The sequence below is a fragment of the Sinocyclocheilus anshuiensis genome, unplaced genomic scaffold, assembly GCF_001515605.1.
Source record: "Sinocyclocheilus anshuiensis isolate Anshui unplaced genomic scaffold, SAMN03320099.WGS_v1.1 scaffold1023, whole genome shotgun sequence".
NCBI lineage: Eukaryota > Metazoa > Chordata > Actinopteri > Cypriniformes > Cyprinidae > Sinocyclocheilus > Sinocyclocheilus anshuiensis.
Genome location: NW_015546084.1, coordinates 473,675 through 488,957, shown reverse-complemented (window position 1 = coordinate 488,957; position 15,283 = coordinate 473,675). Strand labels below are relative to the sequence as shown.

At 36.6% G+C, this 15,283-nt stretch overlaps 2 protein-coding genes across 2 annotated transcripts; one reads left to right on the top strand and one right to left on the bottom strand.

Annotated features, from left to right (window-relative positions):
- Nucleotides 1-276: 276 nt before the first annotated feature.
- Nucleotides 277-4,135, bottom strand: LOC107699978 (seipin-like). Its single transcript, XM_016501439.1, has 7 exons — nt 3,967-4,135; nt 2,328-2,425; nt 2,071-2,212; nt 1,901-1,982; nt 1,749-1,814; nt 1,545-1,610; nt 277-984 (listed from the first exon to the last, which is right to left on the bottom strand). Exons 1-7 carry the CDS (start codon nt 4,096-4,098, stop codon nt 785-787), a joined length of 786 nt encoding a protein of 261 aa, XP_016356925.1. The 5' UTR covers nt 4,099-4,135; the 3' UTR covers nt 277-784.
- Nucleotides 4,136-8,202: 4,067 nt separating this feature from the next.
- Nucleotides 8,203-13,039, top strand: gng3 (guanine nucleotide binding protein (G protein), gamma 3). The gene is made up of 3 exons (XM_016501438.1): nt 8,203-8,379; nt 11,001-11,100; nt 12,100-13,039. The coding sequence occupies exons 2-3, from the start codon at nt 11,002-11,004 to the stop codon at nt 12,226-12,228; spliced, it is 228 nt and encodes a 75-aa protein (XP_016356924.1). The 5' UTR covers nt 8,203-8,379; nt 11,001; the 3' UTR covers nt 12,229-13,039.
- Nucleotides 13,040-15,283: the final 2,244 nt, after the last annotated feature.

The following is a 15,283-nucleotide window of genomic DNA, read 5'->3' as shown; positions in this document are numbered from 1 at the left end:
CTATGCAAGAGAATAAAGCAAATATACCAGTAAATCTTTGGTTAGAGTGGACAAATATGCATGAATTTAATTAAATAAATATAAAAAATAAATGCTTCCATAATAGGATTAATATTCCATGTAGTGTTGGAATATTATTTTATATAGTAACAGTAATAATAAAAATATCATAATCGTAATTAAAATATTATTATCAAAGTTAATAATAATACAATTACTAATATTATTATTATTATTTTAGTATGTTTCCCAAATAAATGATACTTCAATGTCCTCTTTATTTTTCATAATATGTAACATGCTTCTCTTTAACAAAATATGTTTTGCATTTTCTGCTGTAAAATAAGTGAAATTGATGAAACAAATTGTATAATATCCCAAGAAGTTGAGCGGAACTGCTTAGCCATGGTAAAAATTTTTGTGATAACATCATAACGCAGAGGAACACACCTACAGTAGTTACACTTTACATGCAAAACTGATATTGTAACAGAACCACAGACCTCAGTAACGACAGGTTAAAGCATGACAGGACTCTAAAGGGGACTTTTAAGTCCTATAGTAAGTAATCAGCTAAAGGAGAACAATAGCAGCAGAGCAGGAAATTCTCTTTAGCTTCACATCAGCTCCACGAGGTAAACTGGTTTCCAAATGCATCTGAAAAAATTATTGTTGAAAAATGCATTGCAAAAGGAATGTCTCAAATATGCTAGCTATGAGTCACGTAATGCGCTCTAATGTAACAGAATGTATGTGTGTTTGTGGTCGCTCCAGAGTTTGGAGCTCAGAGCCTCATCCAGGGTCCATGTCTTTGTCTAAGGTTGGTGTCTGAGGACTGTGGTTGGGTAGTTTCTTCATCTTGAGTCCCGTTTCCCATTCCCGCTGCCCTCTGCTCATGATCTGGGTCCTCCTCGCTCAAAGGGGTCTCTGCAATATGAGGAGCCTCAAGGAAAATGGGAGCTTCATCTGTAGAGGAGTCCTGAGCTGTTGAAGGAAATATTAACTAGTGAATTGACTTGGTCCGTAAACTATATTACCATTCAAAGTTTGGGGTCTGGATTTCTTTCTTTCTTTCTTTTTTTGATAGAAATTAATACTTTTATTCAGCAAGGATACATTAAAATGTGCAAAAGTGACATTAATACATTTATAATGTTACAAAAGATTTCCATTTCAAATACATGCTCTTCTTTTGAACTTTCTATTCATCAACAAATCCAGAAAAAAATGTAGCACAAAAATATTAAGAAAAGAAAATTAATAATATTAGGAAATGTTTCTCGAACACCAAATTGATTTCCAAAGGATCATGTGACACTGAAGAATTTAATTAAATTAGAATAATAAATTAAATGTTAAAATACATTATTTGTAATAATATTTCACAATATTACATTATTAAAATTAATATTTTTACAATAATATATTTCACAATGACTGTTTTTACTGTATTTTTGATCAAATGAATGCAGTCATGGAAGACTTTTCAAAAACATTTTATGTTCTCCTTCTATTATTCTTATGTTTTAAGTTGATATTTTTACCAGCTTCATCCTCTTGCAGGTGATTCAGTTCCTCTGTCCTAGTCGCACTAGGAGTGTCCAACTCACCTGCACAAACAAACATGATTGCATGATTCTTCACTGACATGATCACTACATTTATTGCACTAATGTGCATATAATTGCTACAGAGATCTATTGCATCACTTTGATCACATTTTCTTTTTGTCGCACGCTCTCACTCACCTTTGTGTCGAACAGTTTGTTTTGGTGGATCTGCTGCTTCACCGCTATCTCTTCCATATGGCATGACTGAGAGACAGCAGAAGAATTGCGTATTATTGACTGATCTGTTTGGTTGACGGGATCATGTGTGTGCAGTAGTTATGTATTCTTACTAGGAGTGCTGGAGGATGAGTGCATACGTTTACGTGCTTCTTCCCTCCTCTGCTGAAGACGTGTCGAGTCTCCCATCATCACCTATGTATGTAAACAGATGTCTGGAAAGCATCCAACGGAAGTGTGACAGCATGAAGGTTAAATAGATTAGGCAGACAGATGGTCTTACCTTCACTCTGACCTGCTCGGGGGGAAAGAGCCCTCCCCAGATGAACTGCAGGTAACTGAAGAGCACAATGACACTGAGGAAGGTGAAGTTACTCACCACCCCAACGATTGCAGACATCACAGGGAAATTATACAGGAGGTATCTGTAGCAAAAGGGAAAAACATTACAGGATGGTCATGGGGGAAAGTCTTGAGCTGCATCACTTCATGGAACACGTATAGTCAAATAAACTGATAAAGCCAAACCATGGCAAATACCGAATGCCAGTGAAGTAGGCAAGGATCCTGAGCTGGGCAGAATAAATCTGGACTCTGCAGGACTGAATCTCGATCACAGCACCAACGGCAGGCTGGTACTGTGAAGGACAGATCGATATAATGCATGATTTTTAAATACTAGATATGTACTCTTGGCATGAATAATATGAAAAATCTCAATGGCACAGTGTGACGAGTGGGGGCGGGGCAGGGCCGAGAGCCGTGGGAACGGAGCGAGGCCGGTGGAGTAATTGATGATGAGCGACACCTGCACCACTCACCGGTCTCGAGTCCCACGGAGGAGCTCCGGAAGGATAAAAGGAGGAGTGACGACAGTGAAAGACGAAAGAGGACCATGCCTGGACTTTATTTTGTGTTTTGTGTGCGGAAACCCGGGAGGAAGTTATGTGACGAGAGGGGCGGGGCCGAGAGCCGTGGGAACGGAGCGAGGCCGGTGGAGTAAATGCTAATGCACGACACCTGCGCCACTCACCGGTCTCGAGTCCCACGGAGGAGCTCCGGAAGGATAAAAGGAGGAGTGACAACAGTGTTGGGGAGAGAGGACCAGGCCTGGACTTTATTATGTGTTTTGTGTGCGGCAGTCGTCTGCGAGGGGCTGCCGCTTTACTTTCATTTTGTGTTTGTTTATTTTATTAAAGTCTTTAATGTTCGCCGGTTCCCGCCTCCTTCTTCCCGTGACTACGAACGTTGTTACATTGGTGCCGAAACCCGGGAGGAAGGAGGGACACACTGTCAGAGAGCCCTCGCTGCTGAGGGGGATCGCGGTGCTGAGGAGATCGGGCAGCAGGAACAAGCGGAGAGACCGCCGGTGGCTGCCCGAGGCGGTGGTGCTGGAATGATGAAAGTAAAGCAGCAGTCGTCCGCAAGGGGCATCATACTTTCACACAAAACACAAAATAAAGTCCAGGCATGGTCCTCTTTCGTCTATCACTGTCGTCACTCCTCCTTTTATCCTGGTGGAGTAAATAATAATGAGCGACACCTGCGCCACTCACCGGTCTCGAGTCCCACGGAGGAGCTCCGGAAGGATAAAAGGAGGAGTGACAACAGTGTTGGGGAGAGAGGACCAGGCCTGGACTTTATTATGTGTTTTGTGTGCGGCAGTCGTCTGCGAGGGGCTGCCGCTTTACTTTCATTTTGTGTTTGTTTATTTTATTAAAATCTTAAATGTTCGCCGGTTCCCGCCTCCTTCTTCCCGTGACTACGAACGTTGTTACATTGGTGCCGAAACCCGGGAGGAAGGAGGGACACACTGTCAGAGAGCCCTCGCTGCTGAGGGGGATCGCGGTGCTGAGGAGATCGGGCAGCAGGAACAAGCGGAGAGACCGCCGGTGGCTGCCCGAGGCGGTGGTGCTGGAATGATGAAAGTAAAGCAGCAGTCGTCCGCAAGGGGCATCATACTTTCACACAAAACACAAAATAAAGTCCAGGCCTGGTCCTCTCTCGTCCAACACTTTATCCTTCCGGAGTTCCTCCATGGGACTCGAGACCGGTGAGTGGCGCAGGTGTCGTGCATTAGCATTTACTCCACCGGCCTCGCTCCGTTCCCATGGCTCTCGGCCCTGCCCCTCTCGTCACACACAGTTTTGTCAGTCTTGTTTACATTTTACAAACTTACAAGGTCTGATTTGAAATCTGGGTAGAGCTCCACCTCGATGAGCTGTTTCTGCTCAGACACACCTGTGAGCAAGAGGGGTGAGAAGAGCAGCGTGCTCATGGTCTGCAGCAGATTAGAACGGTAGTGCAGCATCGTCTGATGAGGAAAAACAAGGAACACGTAATTATGAGGTAAACGGCCATGTACTGACAGGTATTGTAATATAAAAGGTTGAATGTACATAGGTCCATAAACATCAAATGTGAATCTAAATCAATGGACAACACATTCCACAACATTTACATTTACATTTAGTCATTTAGCAGACGCTTTTATCCAAAGCGACTTACAAATGAGGACAATTAAAGCAGTCAAAACTAACAAAAGAGCAACAATATATAAGTGCAAATGACAAGTCTCGGTTAGCCTAACGCAGTACACGTACGTATACACACACACACACAAAGAAAAACAAGTAGATAGAATAGAAAAAATAGAAAGCTAGTGTTTGTTTGTTTTTTGTTGTTGTTTTTTTAAATAAAAAATAAAAATAAAAATAAAAAAAGAAGATATAGATAAAGTAGAATTAAAATAGAATAGAAAGTGTTAGAGTTAGACGGTCAAATAAAGGTGGAACAGATGTGTTTTTAGTCATTTCTTGAAGATGGTTAAGGACTCAGCTGCTCGGATTGATTTGGGCAGGTCATTCCACCAGGAGGGAACAGTTAATGAAAAACAACAACACCAGACACTTGTTAAGTGCATCTAAAACCAAATAAAGTACAATGAAACCAAGTGAAAGTTTGGGATTTTTGTAGAGTTTGTACGATTTTTTAAAATGTTTTTAAAAGACGTTTCTTATGCTCACCAAGGCTGCATTTATTTAATCAAAACTAGAGTAAAAATGCAATAATTTTATATATTATTACAATTTAAAATAACTTTTTTTTCTATTTTTATATATTTATTCTATTTTTATTTAGGTAATGGCAAAGCTGAATTTTCAGCATCATTACTCCAGTCTTCAGTGTCACATGATCCTTCAGAAATTATTCTAATATGCTGACTGGATGCTCAGGAAATGTCTCTTATTATTATCAACACTGAAAAGAGTTCATTTTTTTATTTTGATGAACAGAAAGTTCAAAAGGACAGCATTTATTTGAAACAGGAATTTTTCATAACAATGTAAAAGTCTTTACTTCTCTATTCTTTTTGTATTCTATTTGTTTTCTTTTTATTTATCATATAATTACCAAAAAGCAAAAAAGGCCTCTAACACTAGCTTGCTATATTCTTTTTCTATTCTATCTGTTTTCTTTTTATTTACTATATAATAAATGAAAAAAAACCTTGCAACGTGTACTACGTTAGGCTGAGACTTGTCATAGCACTTGCATACCATTGCTCTTTTGTTGATTTTGATTGCTTCCATTGTCCTCAATTGTAAGTCACTTTGGATAAAAGCATCTGCTAAATTTAAATTTAATGAGACATTGCTAAATAAAAGTATTAATTTCTTAAAAAAAAAAAAACAGTAGTGTTAATAAGGGATATTTGATTGTGCATGCACATTTTCCGTTTTTATTTTTAGATTATATTTGCCAATTTGCCATCATCTAGAGCTCACTAAAAGTTATCACAAATAATGTAAAAACTAGTGCTGTCAAACGATTAATCGCATCCAAAAGAAAAGTTTTTGTTTACCTAATATATATGTGTGTACTGTGTATATTTATTATGTATATACAGTGGGTACGGAAAGTATTCGCCCCCTTCCTGATTTCTTATTTTTTTGCATGTTTGTCACACTTTAATGTTTCAGATCATCAAACAAATTTAAATAATAGTCTACAACATATATACATATAATTTAGGATGAAGACATGACAACTAATCTAAAATGAATCATCTTATAAACATCTCAGAATACTAAATTGTACTGCCAACTGTATATTTAGTTGGTCAGATAAAAAATTTGCACTATATTTTTTTACGGTTTATACACATTTTTATACTCTCATATATTCTTATATACTTTTAAGCACAGCTTAATGTAAGTACAGCTTATATATACAAGCTGGATGTATGTATGTATGTATATATACAGTGTATGTATATATATATATATATATATATATATATATATATATATATATATATATATATATATATATATATATATATATATATATATATATATATATATATATATATATATATATATACGTCCTCTGTGAACCAGAAACTATAATAACTAATGCAGCATAATGTATTTTTGTACATTTTGACAGTCTGACACGAATTAATGCAAAACAACAATGCGGTAAAATAGGAAAGAATAAAACACCAGGATAAGATGATGTGCAGTGTCATTTCAACTTGTCCTTTACATATTGTACCTTTAAAACACATTTTTAGTCTCGCTGAACTGCATGTTAAGTGCCTTCCTGTCTCCCTTCCGCAGTTTTTATCTTACACTGATGTCTTTATCAGTTAAGTACATTATGTTGAAATATAAACCGCACACGCACCTTCTTTAATTTGACAATACGCCATGGACAAATAAATATTTCTGCTTCAGAATAACGTTACACTGATGAACAACTCTAGTGGACCGACCCCTTTCCTTTCCCTTCCTTTCCTCTGTTATGTGCTAGAGTGACGCCCTTTGGTGACGCATAATTTATGCATTTCAGGGCAGAGCAATTGATCTCTAAATAATATTTAATCAAAAACGAAAACGAATTGTTGTCACTTACTATCTATAGATCAGAGAAAAACAACCATCTGTTTAGCTCAGTGGCGCCTCTGCTGGTGTGACAGAAGCACACGTACGGCAACAGAAGAGGCACAAAATACAAGCTGTTCGATGCCTTTGCGTGTCAGCAGCGGTGATGCTTATTGCTTATTATGCAGTGCTGCAATTTAAAATATGCTGTTATTCATACGAATTGTTACAGAAAATTAGTTTTGATTTATATGGATTTTTCGGAATCACACGGAAATACAATAACATAAATCAAAAAGGAAAGTTCAATGTAAGATACAACAGCATGACCACTGCGAGAACAATTAAGAAATATATCTTTCTTCGAAAAGTTTGAATTACATTTGTATTAAAGGACTTAATTCTCAACTTAATTCTCCCAAAGAGATTTAACCAATTGTAGACTAATTGAAGCAAAGTCTCTTCCTCAACTTTGCAGAATACACAAAGGTTAGAGCAAATAATCTATCGATATCTAAAAAATAACAATGACATAACACATTTTTTAAATAAAGTAAAAATTTAATTATTAAATTAAATTAAATTGTCTACAACCACATATTTTTGTTATGTGAAGAGGCATGTTTTGTTTATGGAGCAACCCTAAGAAAATGTATATTCATGACTAAAAAACTATGTTTTATGTAAGAAGAAGAATAATAATAGCCTAATAGTAGTAGTAGTAGTAGTAGTAGTAGTAGTAAAGGTTACAGGGAAAGTGTTTTAGTCTTTTTACTTGGTTACACCACTTGACATTTGATTAATTCAATTTCACATTTGTTGAAAATGGTATAAAAAAAAATCAAAATGTATATTGCCAACATAAATAAAACACATCACATTTAGTCTTTTTATCATCTAGGACATATTCATTGGTACTGAACCAAAAATCAAAAACATATTCAATTTAATGTAGCTGAGCACCAGAACCTTTTATTCTTTCTTTACGCACCCAATGTTTCAGATAACAATATTTTCATTTCTCAGGAGGAAACTAGGGGGCGGATTTGCTACAAAGTGACTGTAACATGAGAATGAATGCAGCGGGAGGGTGGAGTGATGTAAAGATGTGGGGGGGTTTAAGATCTTAACCAAGGCGGGAGAGACCACTGAGTCAAAATGGTGCCTCAGTACAAGACAAAGAGGCTGAGACTGCAGCAGTTCCCATGGTAACAGAGCAGTGAGAGGGAAGGCTCACTTGTTCAGAAGCTTCAGCAACATCACCGGCAAAAAACACAAGAAGTGTTTCACGCTATCAAATGTTTCACTATCATTTTTGACAATATAAATTCATTTTGTGGGATTTTAGTTTTAAATACACTGCTTTACATCAATATATTTCCCACCGCCTTCATCCACCCTATGCTGCTGGAAAGATGGTATGAGCCAGCCCAAAGAATAAATCAATCCCAATAGGGGCCCCCTCCCTCCGGTTGGCACATTCCACTCACTGCAGAGGGGGGATTTATGTATGTACGAAGAGACTGGTGTTCATTGTAGCAGAATTGCAGTGCACTGGACTGTACAGAACTGGGTAGCATCCACACTGTCTATGAGGGTGCGGTCCGGCTGCACTGAAAGCAACAACACTGACAGATAGAGAGAGAGAAGGAATAAGACAGAAGAGGAGGGAGAGATATCACCACAAGAGGAATACAGCAAGGGTAAGAAATAGAGAGAAATGGACAAATACAGCACTGTGGTCTTTTTTATGCATCTTGATCTCCATTCACTCCTATTTTCTTGTATGCATCCTTTTAAATGTATTGCTTTCATTTCATTTGATTAACTGAAATTCATTGCATATTTTGTTCCCTGTATCATATTTTCATATATAAGGGTCTTATGTTACCTATTTGAGTGATTGTCATTTCTGCATCTGGCCTAGTTTTTTTGCTGTCTGCAACACGTGATTTCTTCATCTATAGATGCCTAAATGTTTACATTGAACCAGATTACATTCAAAACGTCTGTTTTTGTTTCTGTGCTTTTGCTCTGAATAATATGGTATATTCCATGAGGTGATTGGATCCCTGCAAGCACAACCTATGTGCAAAATGGGGCCGGCATTCCCCAATACACTGCTAAAATCCTATTCAAAATCATTAATGCTACTCATTGACCATTTTAGGTAGATATGTATGTATATGTATTTAGATGATTATGAATAGCTCTAAATCTGTTTATAGAAAAGATTCTGATGATCATCACCTGGAAATGCAGGGTTTCAGGATGATGAAATGTGTTGCTATCAGATCATTGGGTTACACTTTACTTGAAGGGGTGTGCATAAGACTGACATGACACCTTCATAATCATGACATGACACCTACATAATCATGACATGACACATGTCATGAATATGAAGGTTTTTTTATGCATGTTTATGACAACTGTCATTAAGTGTCATTCGCTCAGTTATGTAATTTTTAATGCAAAGATGACATTGTTTGAGATGTCTTTGTTATGGGCTATGGTAAGGGGTAAGGGTAGGGGTAGGGTTAGGTTAGGGTTAGGTCAAATAATGTAATATTTGCATTAAAAATTACATAACTGAGCGAATGACACTTAATGACAGTTGTCATAAACATGCATAAAACCTCCTTCATATTCATGACATGTGTCACGTCATGATTATGAAGGTGTCATGTCAGTCTTATGCACACCCCTTCAAGTAAAGTGTTTCCGATCATTGCAATCCAAGGTGAGGTTTTGGTTTTCTAGGGCAGCAGCTTTTAGCAAAGCAGTAGTAAATGATACCAAGGGAGGAAAGACAGGAAGTGAAGCAGAGGGTATGAGAGTCTTGGACCACAGGAAGATGCTTCCACTAGAGACTGTGCACTGTAAACAGAATCGGTAACCTTTTTTGATAAGGTTTCATTTGTTAACATTAGATATACTAACACTATAATGAAAAATGCCTCTAAGGTATTTATTAATCTTAATTCATGTTAATTTCAACATTTACTGAGATCAAAAGTTGTTTCTGTTAATATTATTTAATGGACCTGAGTTAACATTAGCTAACAGCTGTATTTTTATGAAATAATGTTAACAAGGATTAATAAATACTGTAACAACTGTGTTGTTTAGTTAAACCATTAACTAAAGGACCTTATTGTAGTCACCTCAGAATCTGTACATAATTTATCCCCTAATTCTCTATATTAATAGTTGTAGCATCACTTGATCAATTACACTCTTCTTCAGGTTTTTTTTATGTGCATCTATAAGAACCTTTAACATCCATGGAACCTTTCCATTCCACAAAAGGTTCTTGATTGTGGAAAATGGTTCTTTAGATTATTAAAATGTTTTTCCACATTGGTTCTTTTAAGAACTGTTCACTGAAATGTTCTTCTAGGAACCACAATGGTTCTTCTATGGCATTGCTATGAAAACCCTCTTTTGAAACCTTTATTTTTAAGAGTGTAAGAAATAATGGTTATTTTAAGAACTCTTCACTGGAAGGTTCTTTGGAGACCCAAAATAGTTCTTCTGTTGCATCACTGCGAAAACCCTCTTGATTTTCTACATTTAAGAGTGGACAAATATACTTTTATTGGCTGGATTATGATTATGAATTTGTTAATCCAGATGAGCAGATTCATTTTTGTGAGTTATTTTGTGTGTGTGTGTGTGTGTGTGTGTGTGTGAACCTGAGGTTGTGGACAGAATTAGACCCTGGCTGCTTTTTTAACTCCAGATTTGGGGGCATTGGCACGGCTGCAGCTGGACCTAGAACAAAGGCCCTGAGCTTAAGCATCCGTCATAAAAGCAAGGGAATTGTGTGCTTTTCCTCATGACACTGTATGTTCTCACTGGATTTTTTTTAATGTTTTGCCCTATTTAACACATTATTATTAGAAATCACCATGTCTATTTGAAACAAGAGGATAGGTGCCTGCTCAGATTTTTGATCCAAGTAGAATTTCAATGCAACTTTTATTTTTTTTTTCAATTCTTAAAACGTCAGATTCACATTCATCTGTTTTGGATAAAACAGAACATGCTTTTAACGCCACTAACTTGACAAATCACTTTGAAAGTGCTGCGAAATGTGCAATATTTTGCTGAAATGTCTCCACAGGCAAATTTTTTTCAGTGACCCTCGCTTTATTTCACTTTGTTTTAATATTACATTACACTTTATTCACAATAATTCAATTCACTTCTACTGCATTTAGGAAAATGAGTAACTTTTAAATTTGATAGATACAGTGTGTTTTTGTGTGTGTGTGTGTGTGTGTGTGTGTGTGTGTGTGTGTGTGTGTGTGTGTGGCAGGATGAAAGGAGACACCCCTGTGAACAGCACCATGAGCGTCGGTCAGGCCAGGAAGCTGGTGGAACAGCTAAAGATTGAAGCCAGTTTTTGTCGAATCAAGGTGAGGGTTGCCATGCAAAATAACCAGAAAATGTGGCAAATAGGAAGCAGATCAGTGGTAATCCTGCCTGCCTATAAAAATGTCTTATTATACCAGACCGTACGTAGCAGAATAATTTGTATCAGATGTGATCAAAGATCTGGAATCAGGTTAATAGGTATGACCTAATTCTACAATCCCCCCGGTAAAGTCTGTCCTACAAGTACAATTTGAAGCATTCAACAGTCTTTAAGCATTGACCTCAACCTCGCATTTCACTCATACAATGTTCTATTTAATTAAAATGCTGTTTTAGCCAAGATAGGAAGGTGCTGTGTGTAAGGCAAGACAGTGTTTTTTTAGGCGCTGGTCTGAGATTTTGGGCTATTTTGTATCCATAACTTGTCTTCATTTTAGACTGGTGGAAAGAAAACATTCAAAATACCCATTTAAGTGTTAATTTTATTATGCTTTATTTATTTGTGTGTAGATTTCAATTGCAAAGTTGTTTTCTCAAAATGAGTTTATTCCCATGCACAGGAATCTCCACTTCAGTAGCCATTACATACATTGAACTTTAGTTTTATTTACATTTAGGAGGTTTTTACAAGAGAGTTTGTTCATATAACATTCACCTGATTCATATCATTTTTTTTTTTTTTTTTTGCTTTTGATAGCTTTTTCTGATTTATGGAGTCATCCAAATTCCCCTCTATAACTCTCTTGTCAAATGAACAAAATTAAACAAGAATTTTTGTCTCTTCTAGAAATGTATGCAAATTAGTGTATATTTAATTAGATAATGCCATACTTGCATATTTGAACATAACATTTGAGAAAACTTGTAATATAAAACAATTGATAACCTGAGGAAAGCATATGTTAATTTTTTTTTTTTTTTTTTTACCTTATTCGCCTGCAGTGTCTTGTCTTATAAGACAAAGACTTTCAGCTTTCTTAGAATCAATAGCTGTTTGAGTGCTTTTCATTTCAGCACTGACAATCTGTCTGGATTCTTAGGTGTCTAAGGCAGCGGCGGACTTGATGGCCTACTGTGATGCCCATGCATGTGAGGACCCTCTCATCACCCCTGTGCCCACTTCAGAAAACCCGTTCAGGGAGAAAAAGTTCTTCTGTGCTCTACTCTGAGCAGCACACAGGAAGAGCAGGATTAGTCTCATTTAGATGATAATGATTTGTGTACGCACATCACACAACACAAAACTCAACGAGACACGACACAGCAAAATAAATCCCAAATTAAGCTTTAATAAATGCAAAGTGGTTTCTAAATTTCAGCGATTGACAGCGCAAAGACCAAATTTACAAAATCATACTTGTGAGGATATTTTTATTCTCCTGTTTTTTTGGGAAACCCTGTTCCTTTTCATTAAGGGGACAAAACAGCTTCAAGATTGATGCAAATTGATTAAATGAAACACACACTGATACACACATATGCAAGCACACAGTTTTTTAATCAAGCAAAAGGAAATAGGTGTGGGTCTGGATATTTCAATAATTTCACATTTTATTATATTCAAGACATTCGTTATGTTCTTCACATAGCATACTATGGTGATTTACAAATTCTGTATGTATATTTTGATTTTTGAAATGTTTTGTTTGAGGTTACTATGTACGCTGGTTGACATTTCTGATTAACTGGTAGAGCTTTTAAAGTTTAGATTATTGTGAGAAAGTGAGACTGCTAATACCTACACACAAATACCACCAGTGCATAGCACTCCTAAAGGGGTTTGTAAAATGAAATTTATGTCCTAAAATCAATTCAATTTTTCTGACCACTAAAACAAGTGGTATCTAGTCTGGAAATTAGTTTAAAAGATAAATTACTGAAGAAAAATGTAAAGAGAATATCTGTTAAAACTTGTGGTCCCAAGTAATTAAAATAATGCAGACAGAATCCAATGAAGGAATGAATAAATCTTTTAAACACAACACACTTAAGTGTACTGCTTATTGAGAAAAAATCACTATTGTTTAACCACTCAATTTAATCACTCAATTTTTTATTTTTTTTTTGGAACGGAATTTAAAGGTGACATATCATGAAAATCTGACTTTTCCAGGTTTTAAGTGCTATAATCAGGTCCCCGGTGCATCTACCAACCAAGGAAACGTGAAAAATATTAACCCAGTAACTTTGTTTTGGTAAGCCTTTTTCTGCAAGCATCTGGAAAAATTAGTGCGTCTGATTTCGCTCCCCTAGTGACATTGCAAAGGGATCTCATTATAATATTACCACCCCTTAATCTGTAAGTTTGCACCCACGGCGCTGTCATTTTGATTTCGCAAGCGACAACGGTGTAGTAGCTTTAAAGGGGTCATATGATGCGATTTCAAGTTTTCCTTTCTCTTTGGAGTGTTACAAGCTGTTCGTGAATAGATAAGATTCCTGAAGTTGCAAAGACTAAAGTCTCAAAACAAGAGATATTCTTTATCAAAGTTAAGACTCTGCCACGCCCCCCTAAAATGGCTCGTTCTAACACGCCCCCAAATATCTACCTCACTATGTGGGAATATGTGCATAATGCGCCAAAATGTGCACGCAAAGAAAGGCTTGGTTTCAGTAACCGCAGTTAGTGTTGAATATTTTGAAAGATGAAGCTCGCGATTATGGTAAGGGGCGTTACATTTCCGACGAGTGCTTGCGGTGTTCGGCCAATCACAATGCACTGGGTCAGCTGGCTAATCAGAGCAGACTGCGCTTTTCGGAAGGAGGGACTTTGTAGAAAACGAAGCGTTTGAGAGAGGCGGGGCATAGAGGACCTACAATAATGTACAGTATTTGAAAAATAATGTGTTTTTTGAACATTAAAGCATGTCAGCATATTCTGTTACACCAAATACACAAAATAATGATCTTTAAAAAAGCATCATATGACCCCTTTAATGCCATGATGAAAGCTTGAGCAAAACATGCTAACTGTTCTGTCTTTGGCTGCACAGACAAGCACAGAACACTATTAAGAGTCCCAGCCTCAGAGGAGACGAGAGCAGTTTTATTGATTTATTTACTGTATATTACTGCTGCCACACAGATCTAAAATAAACATGCAATTTATTTCCCAGCTGTTTACCTTCACAGACATAACTGACTGTTTTTGTAACTCATGTGTGTTTTAACGTAAACTTGAGTGTGAATGAGAACTTAGTTTAGTACTCACATGCTGTGACAGTCGCTTTCTGTCCGTGTGCTTCGGATGTGTACACTCAGAAAACCGTATATAAGAAGTTTAATTATGGTTTAAAACGCATGATTTCAGCGCGATAAATATGAAAATCAGAACCAAAACATGTTTTTTAGCAGGTCCGAGCTGTAAAGGCGCAGCTCTATTCTGGAAAAGGGGGCGGGGAGCAGCAGCTCATTTGCATTTAAAGGCACAGGGCGGAAAAACAGCTTGTTTCTGCTTCCACTCAAAATAGGCATTTTCAAAATGATATAATAAAAGACCTGTGGGATATTTTGAGCTGAAACTTCACAGATACATTCTGGGGACACTTGAGACTTATATTACATATTGTAAAAAGGGGCATAATATGTCTCCTTTAAAATCTAAAGTGACAGTAGTTTTTTTCTGTTACAAAAAAAATCAAATCAACATGTAAATAAAAATCCTTTTGAACTTTCTAGTCATAAAAGAATCCTAAGAAAATGTATCATGGTTTCCATAAAATTAAGCAGCACAACTATTTTCAACATTAATAATAAGAAAAGTTTATTGAGCAGCAAATCAGCATACTAGAATGCTTTCTGAAGGATCATGTGACACTGAAGACTGGAGTAATGATGCTGAAAACTCAGCTTTGCCATCACAGAAATAAATTACATTTTAAAGTACATTAAAATAGAAAACAATTATTCTGGATTGTAATATTTCATATGACTATTTTTACTGATTAATTAAATTCAGCCTTAGGGAGGTAAGAGACTTCTTAGGCTTTCATAATTATTACATAGCTCAAACTTTTGAACAGTAGTGTAAATTTATGATTTTTAATAATCTAAAGAAAAACAGATGCCTCTTATTGAACTTGTTCTATCAGAACAGGTAATTCCTCTTGTGTAACAGCAGGTTGAGCTGGATTGGTAAAATTTTTCATTCCACACACACCCTATCATTACTTTATTTTATTCCAAAAGAATTAAAATGCAAAACACAAAAAGGTCCACAAATGG

What these genes read in the sequence shown, in the direction of transcription:
- LOC107699978 (XM_016501439.1), bottom strand. Translation starts at nt 4,098, where the DNA reads ATGCTGCACTACCGTTCTAATCTGCTGCAGACCATGAGCACGCTGCTC. An exon ending in GCCTACTTCACTGGCATTCG is followed by an intron (nt 2,213 to 2,327) that starts GTATTTGCCATG and finishes CTTTTGCTACAG; the next exon opens with ATACCTCCTGTATAATTTCC. An exon ending in ACAAACTGTTCGACACAAAG is followed by an intron (nt 1,611 to 1,748) that starts GTGAGTGAGAGC and finishes TTGTTTGTGCAG; the next exon opens with GTGAGTTGGACACTCCTAGT.
- gng3 (XM_016501438.1), top strand. Translation starts at nt 11,002, where the DNA reads ATGAAAGGAGACACCCCTGTGAACAGCACCATGAGCGTCGGTCAGGCC. An exon ending in CCAGTTTTTGTCGAATCAAG is followed by an intron (nt 11,101 to 12,099) that starts GTGAGGGTTGCC and finishes CTGGATTCTTAG; the next exon opens with GTGTCTAAGGCAGCGGCGGA.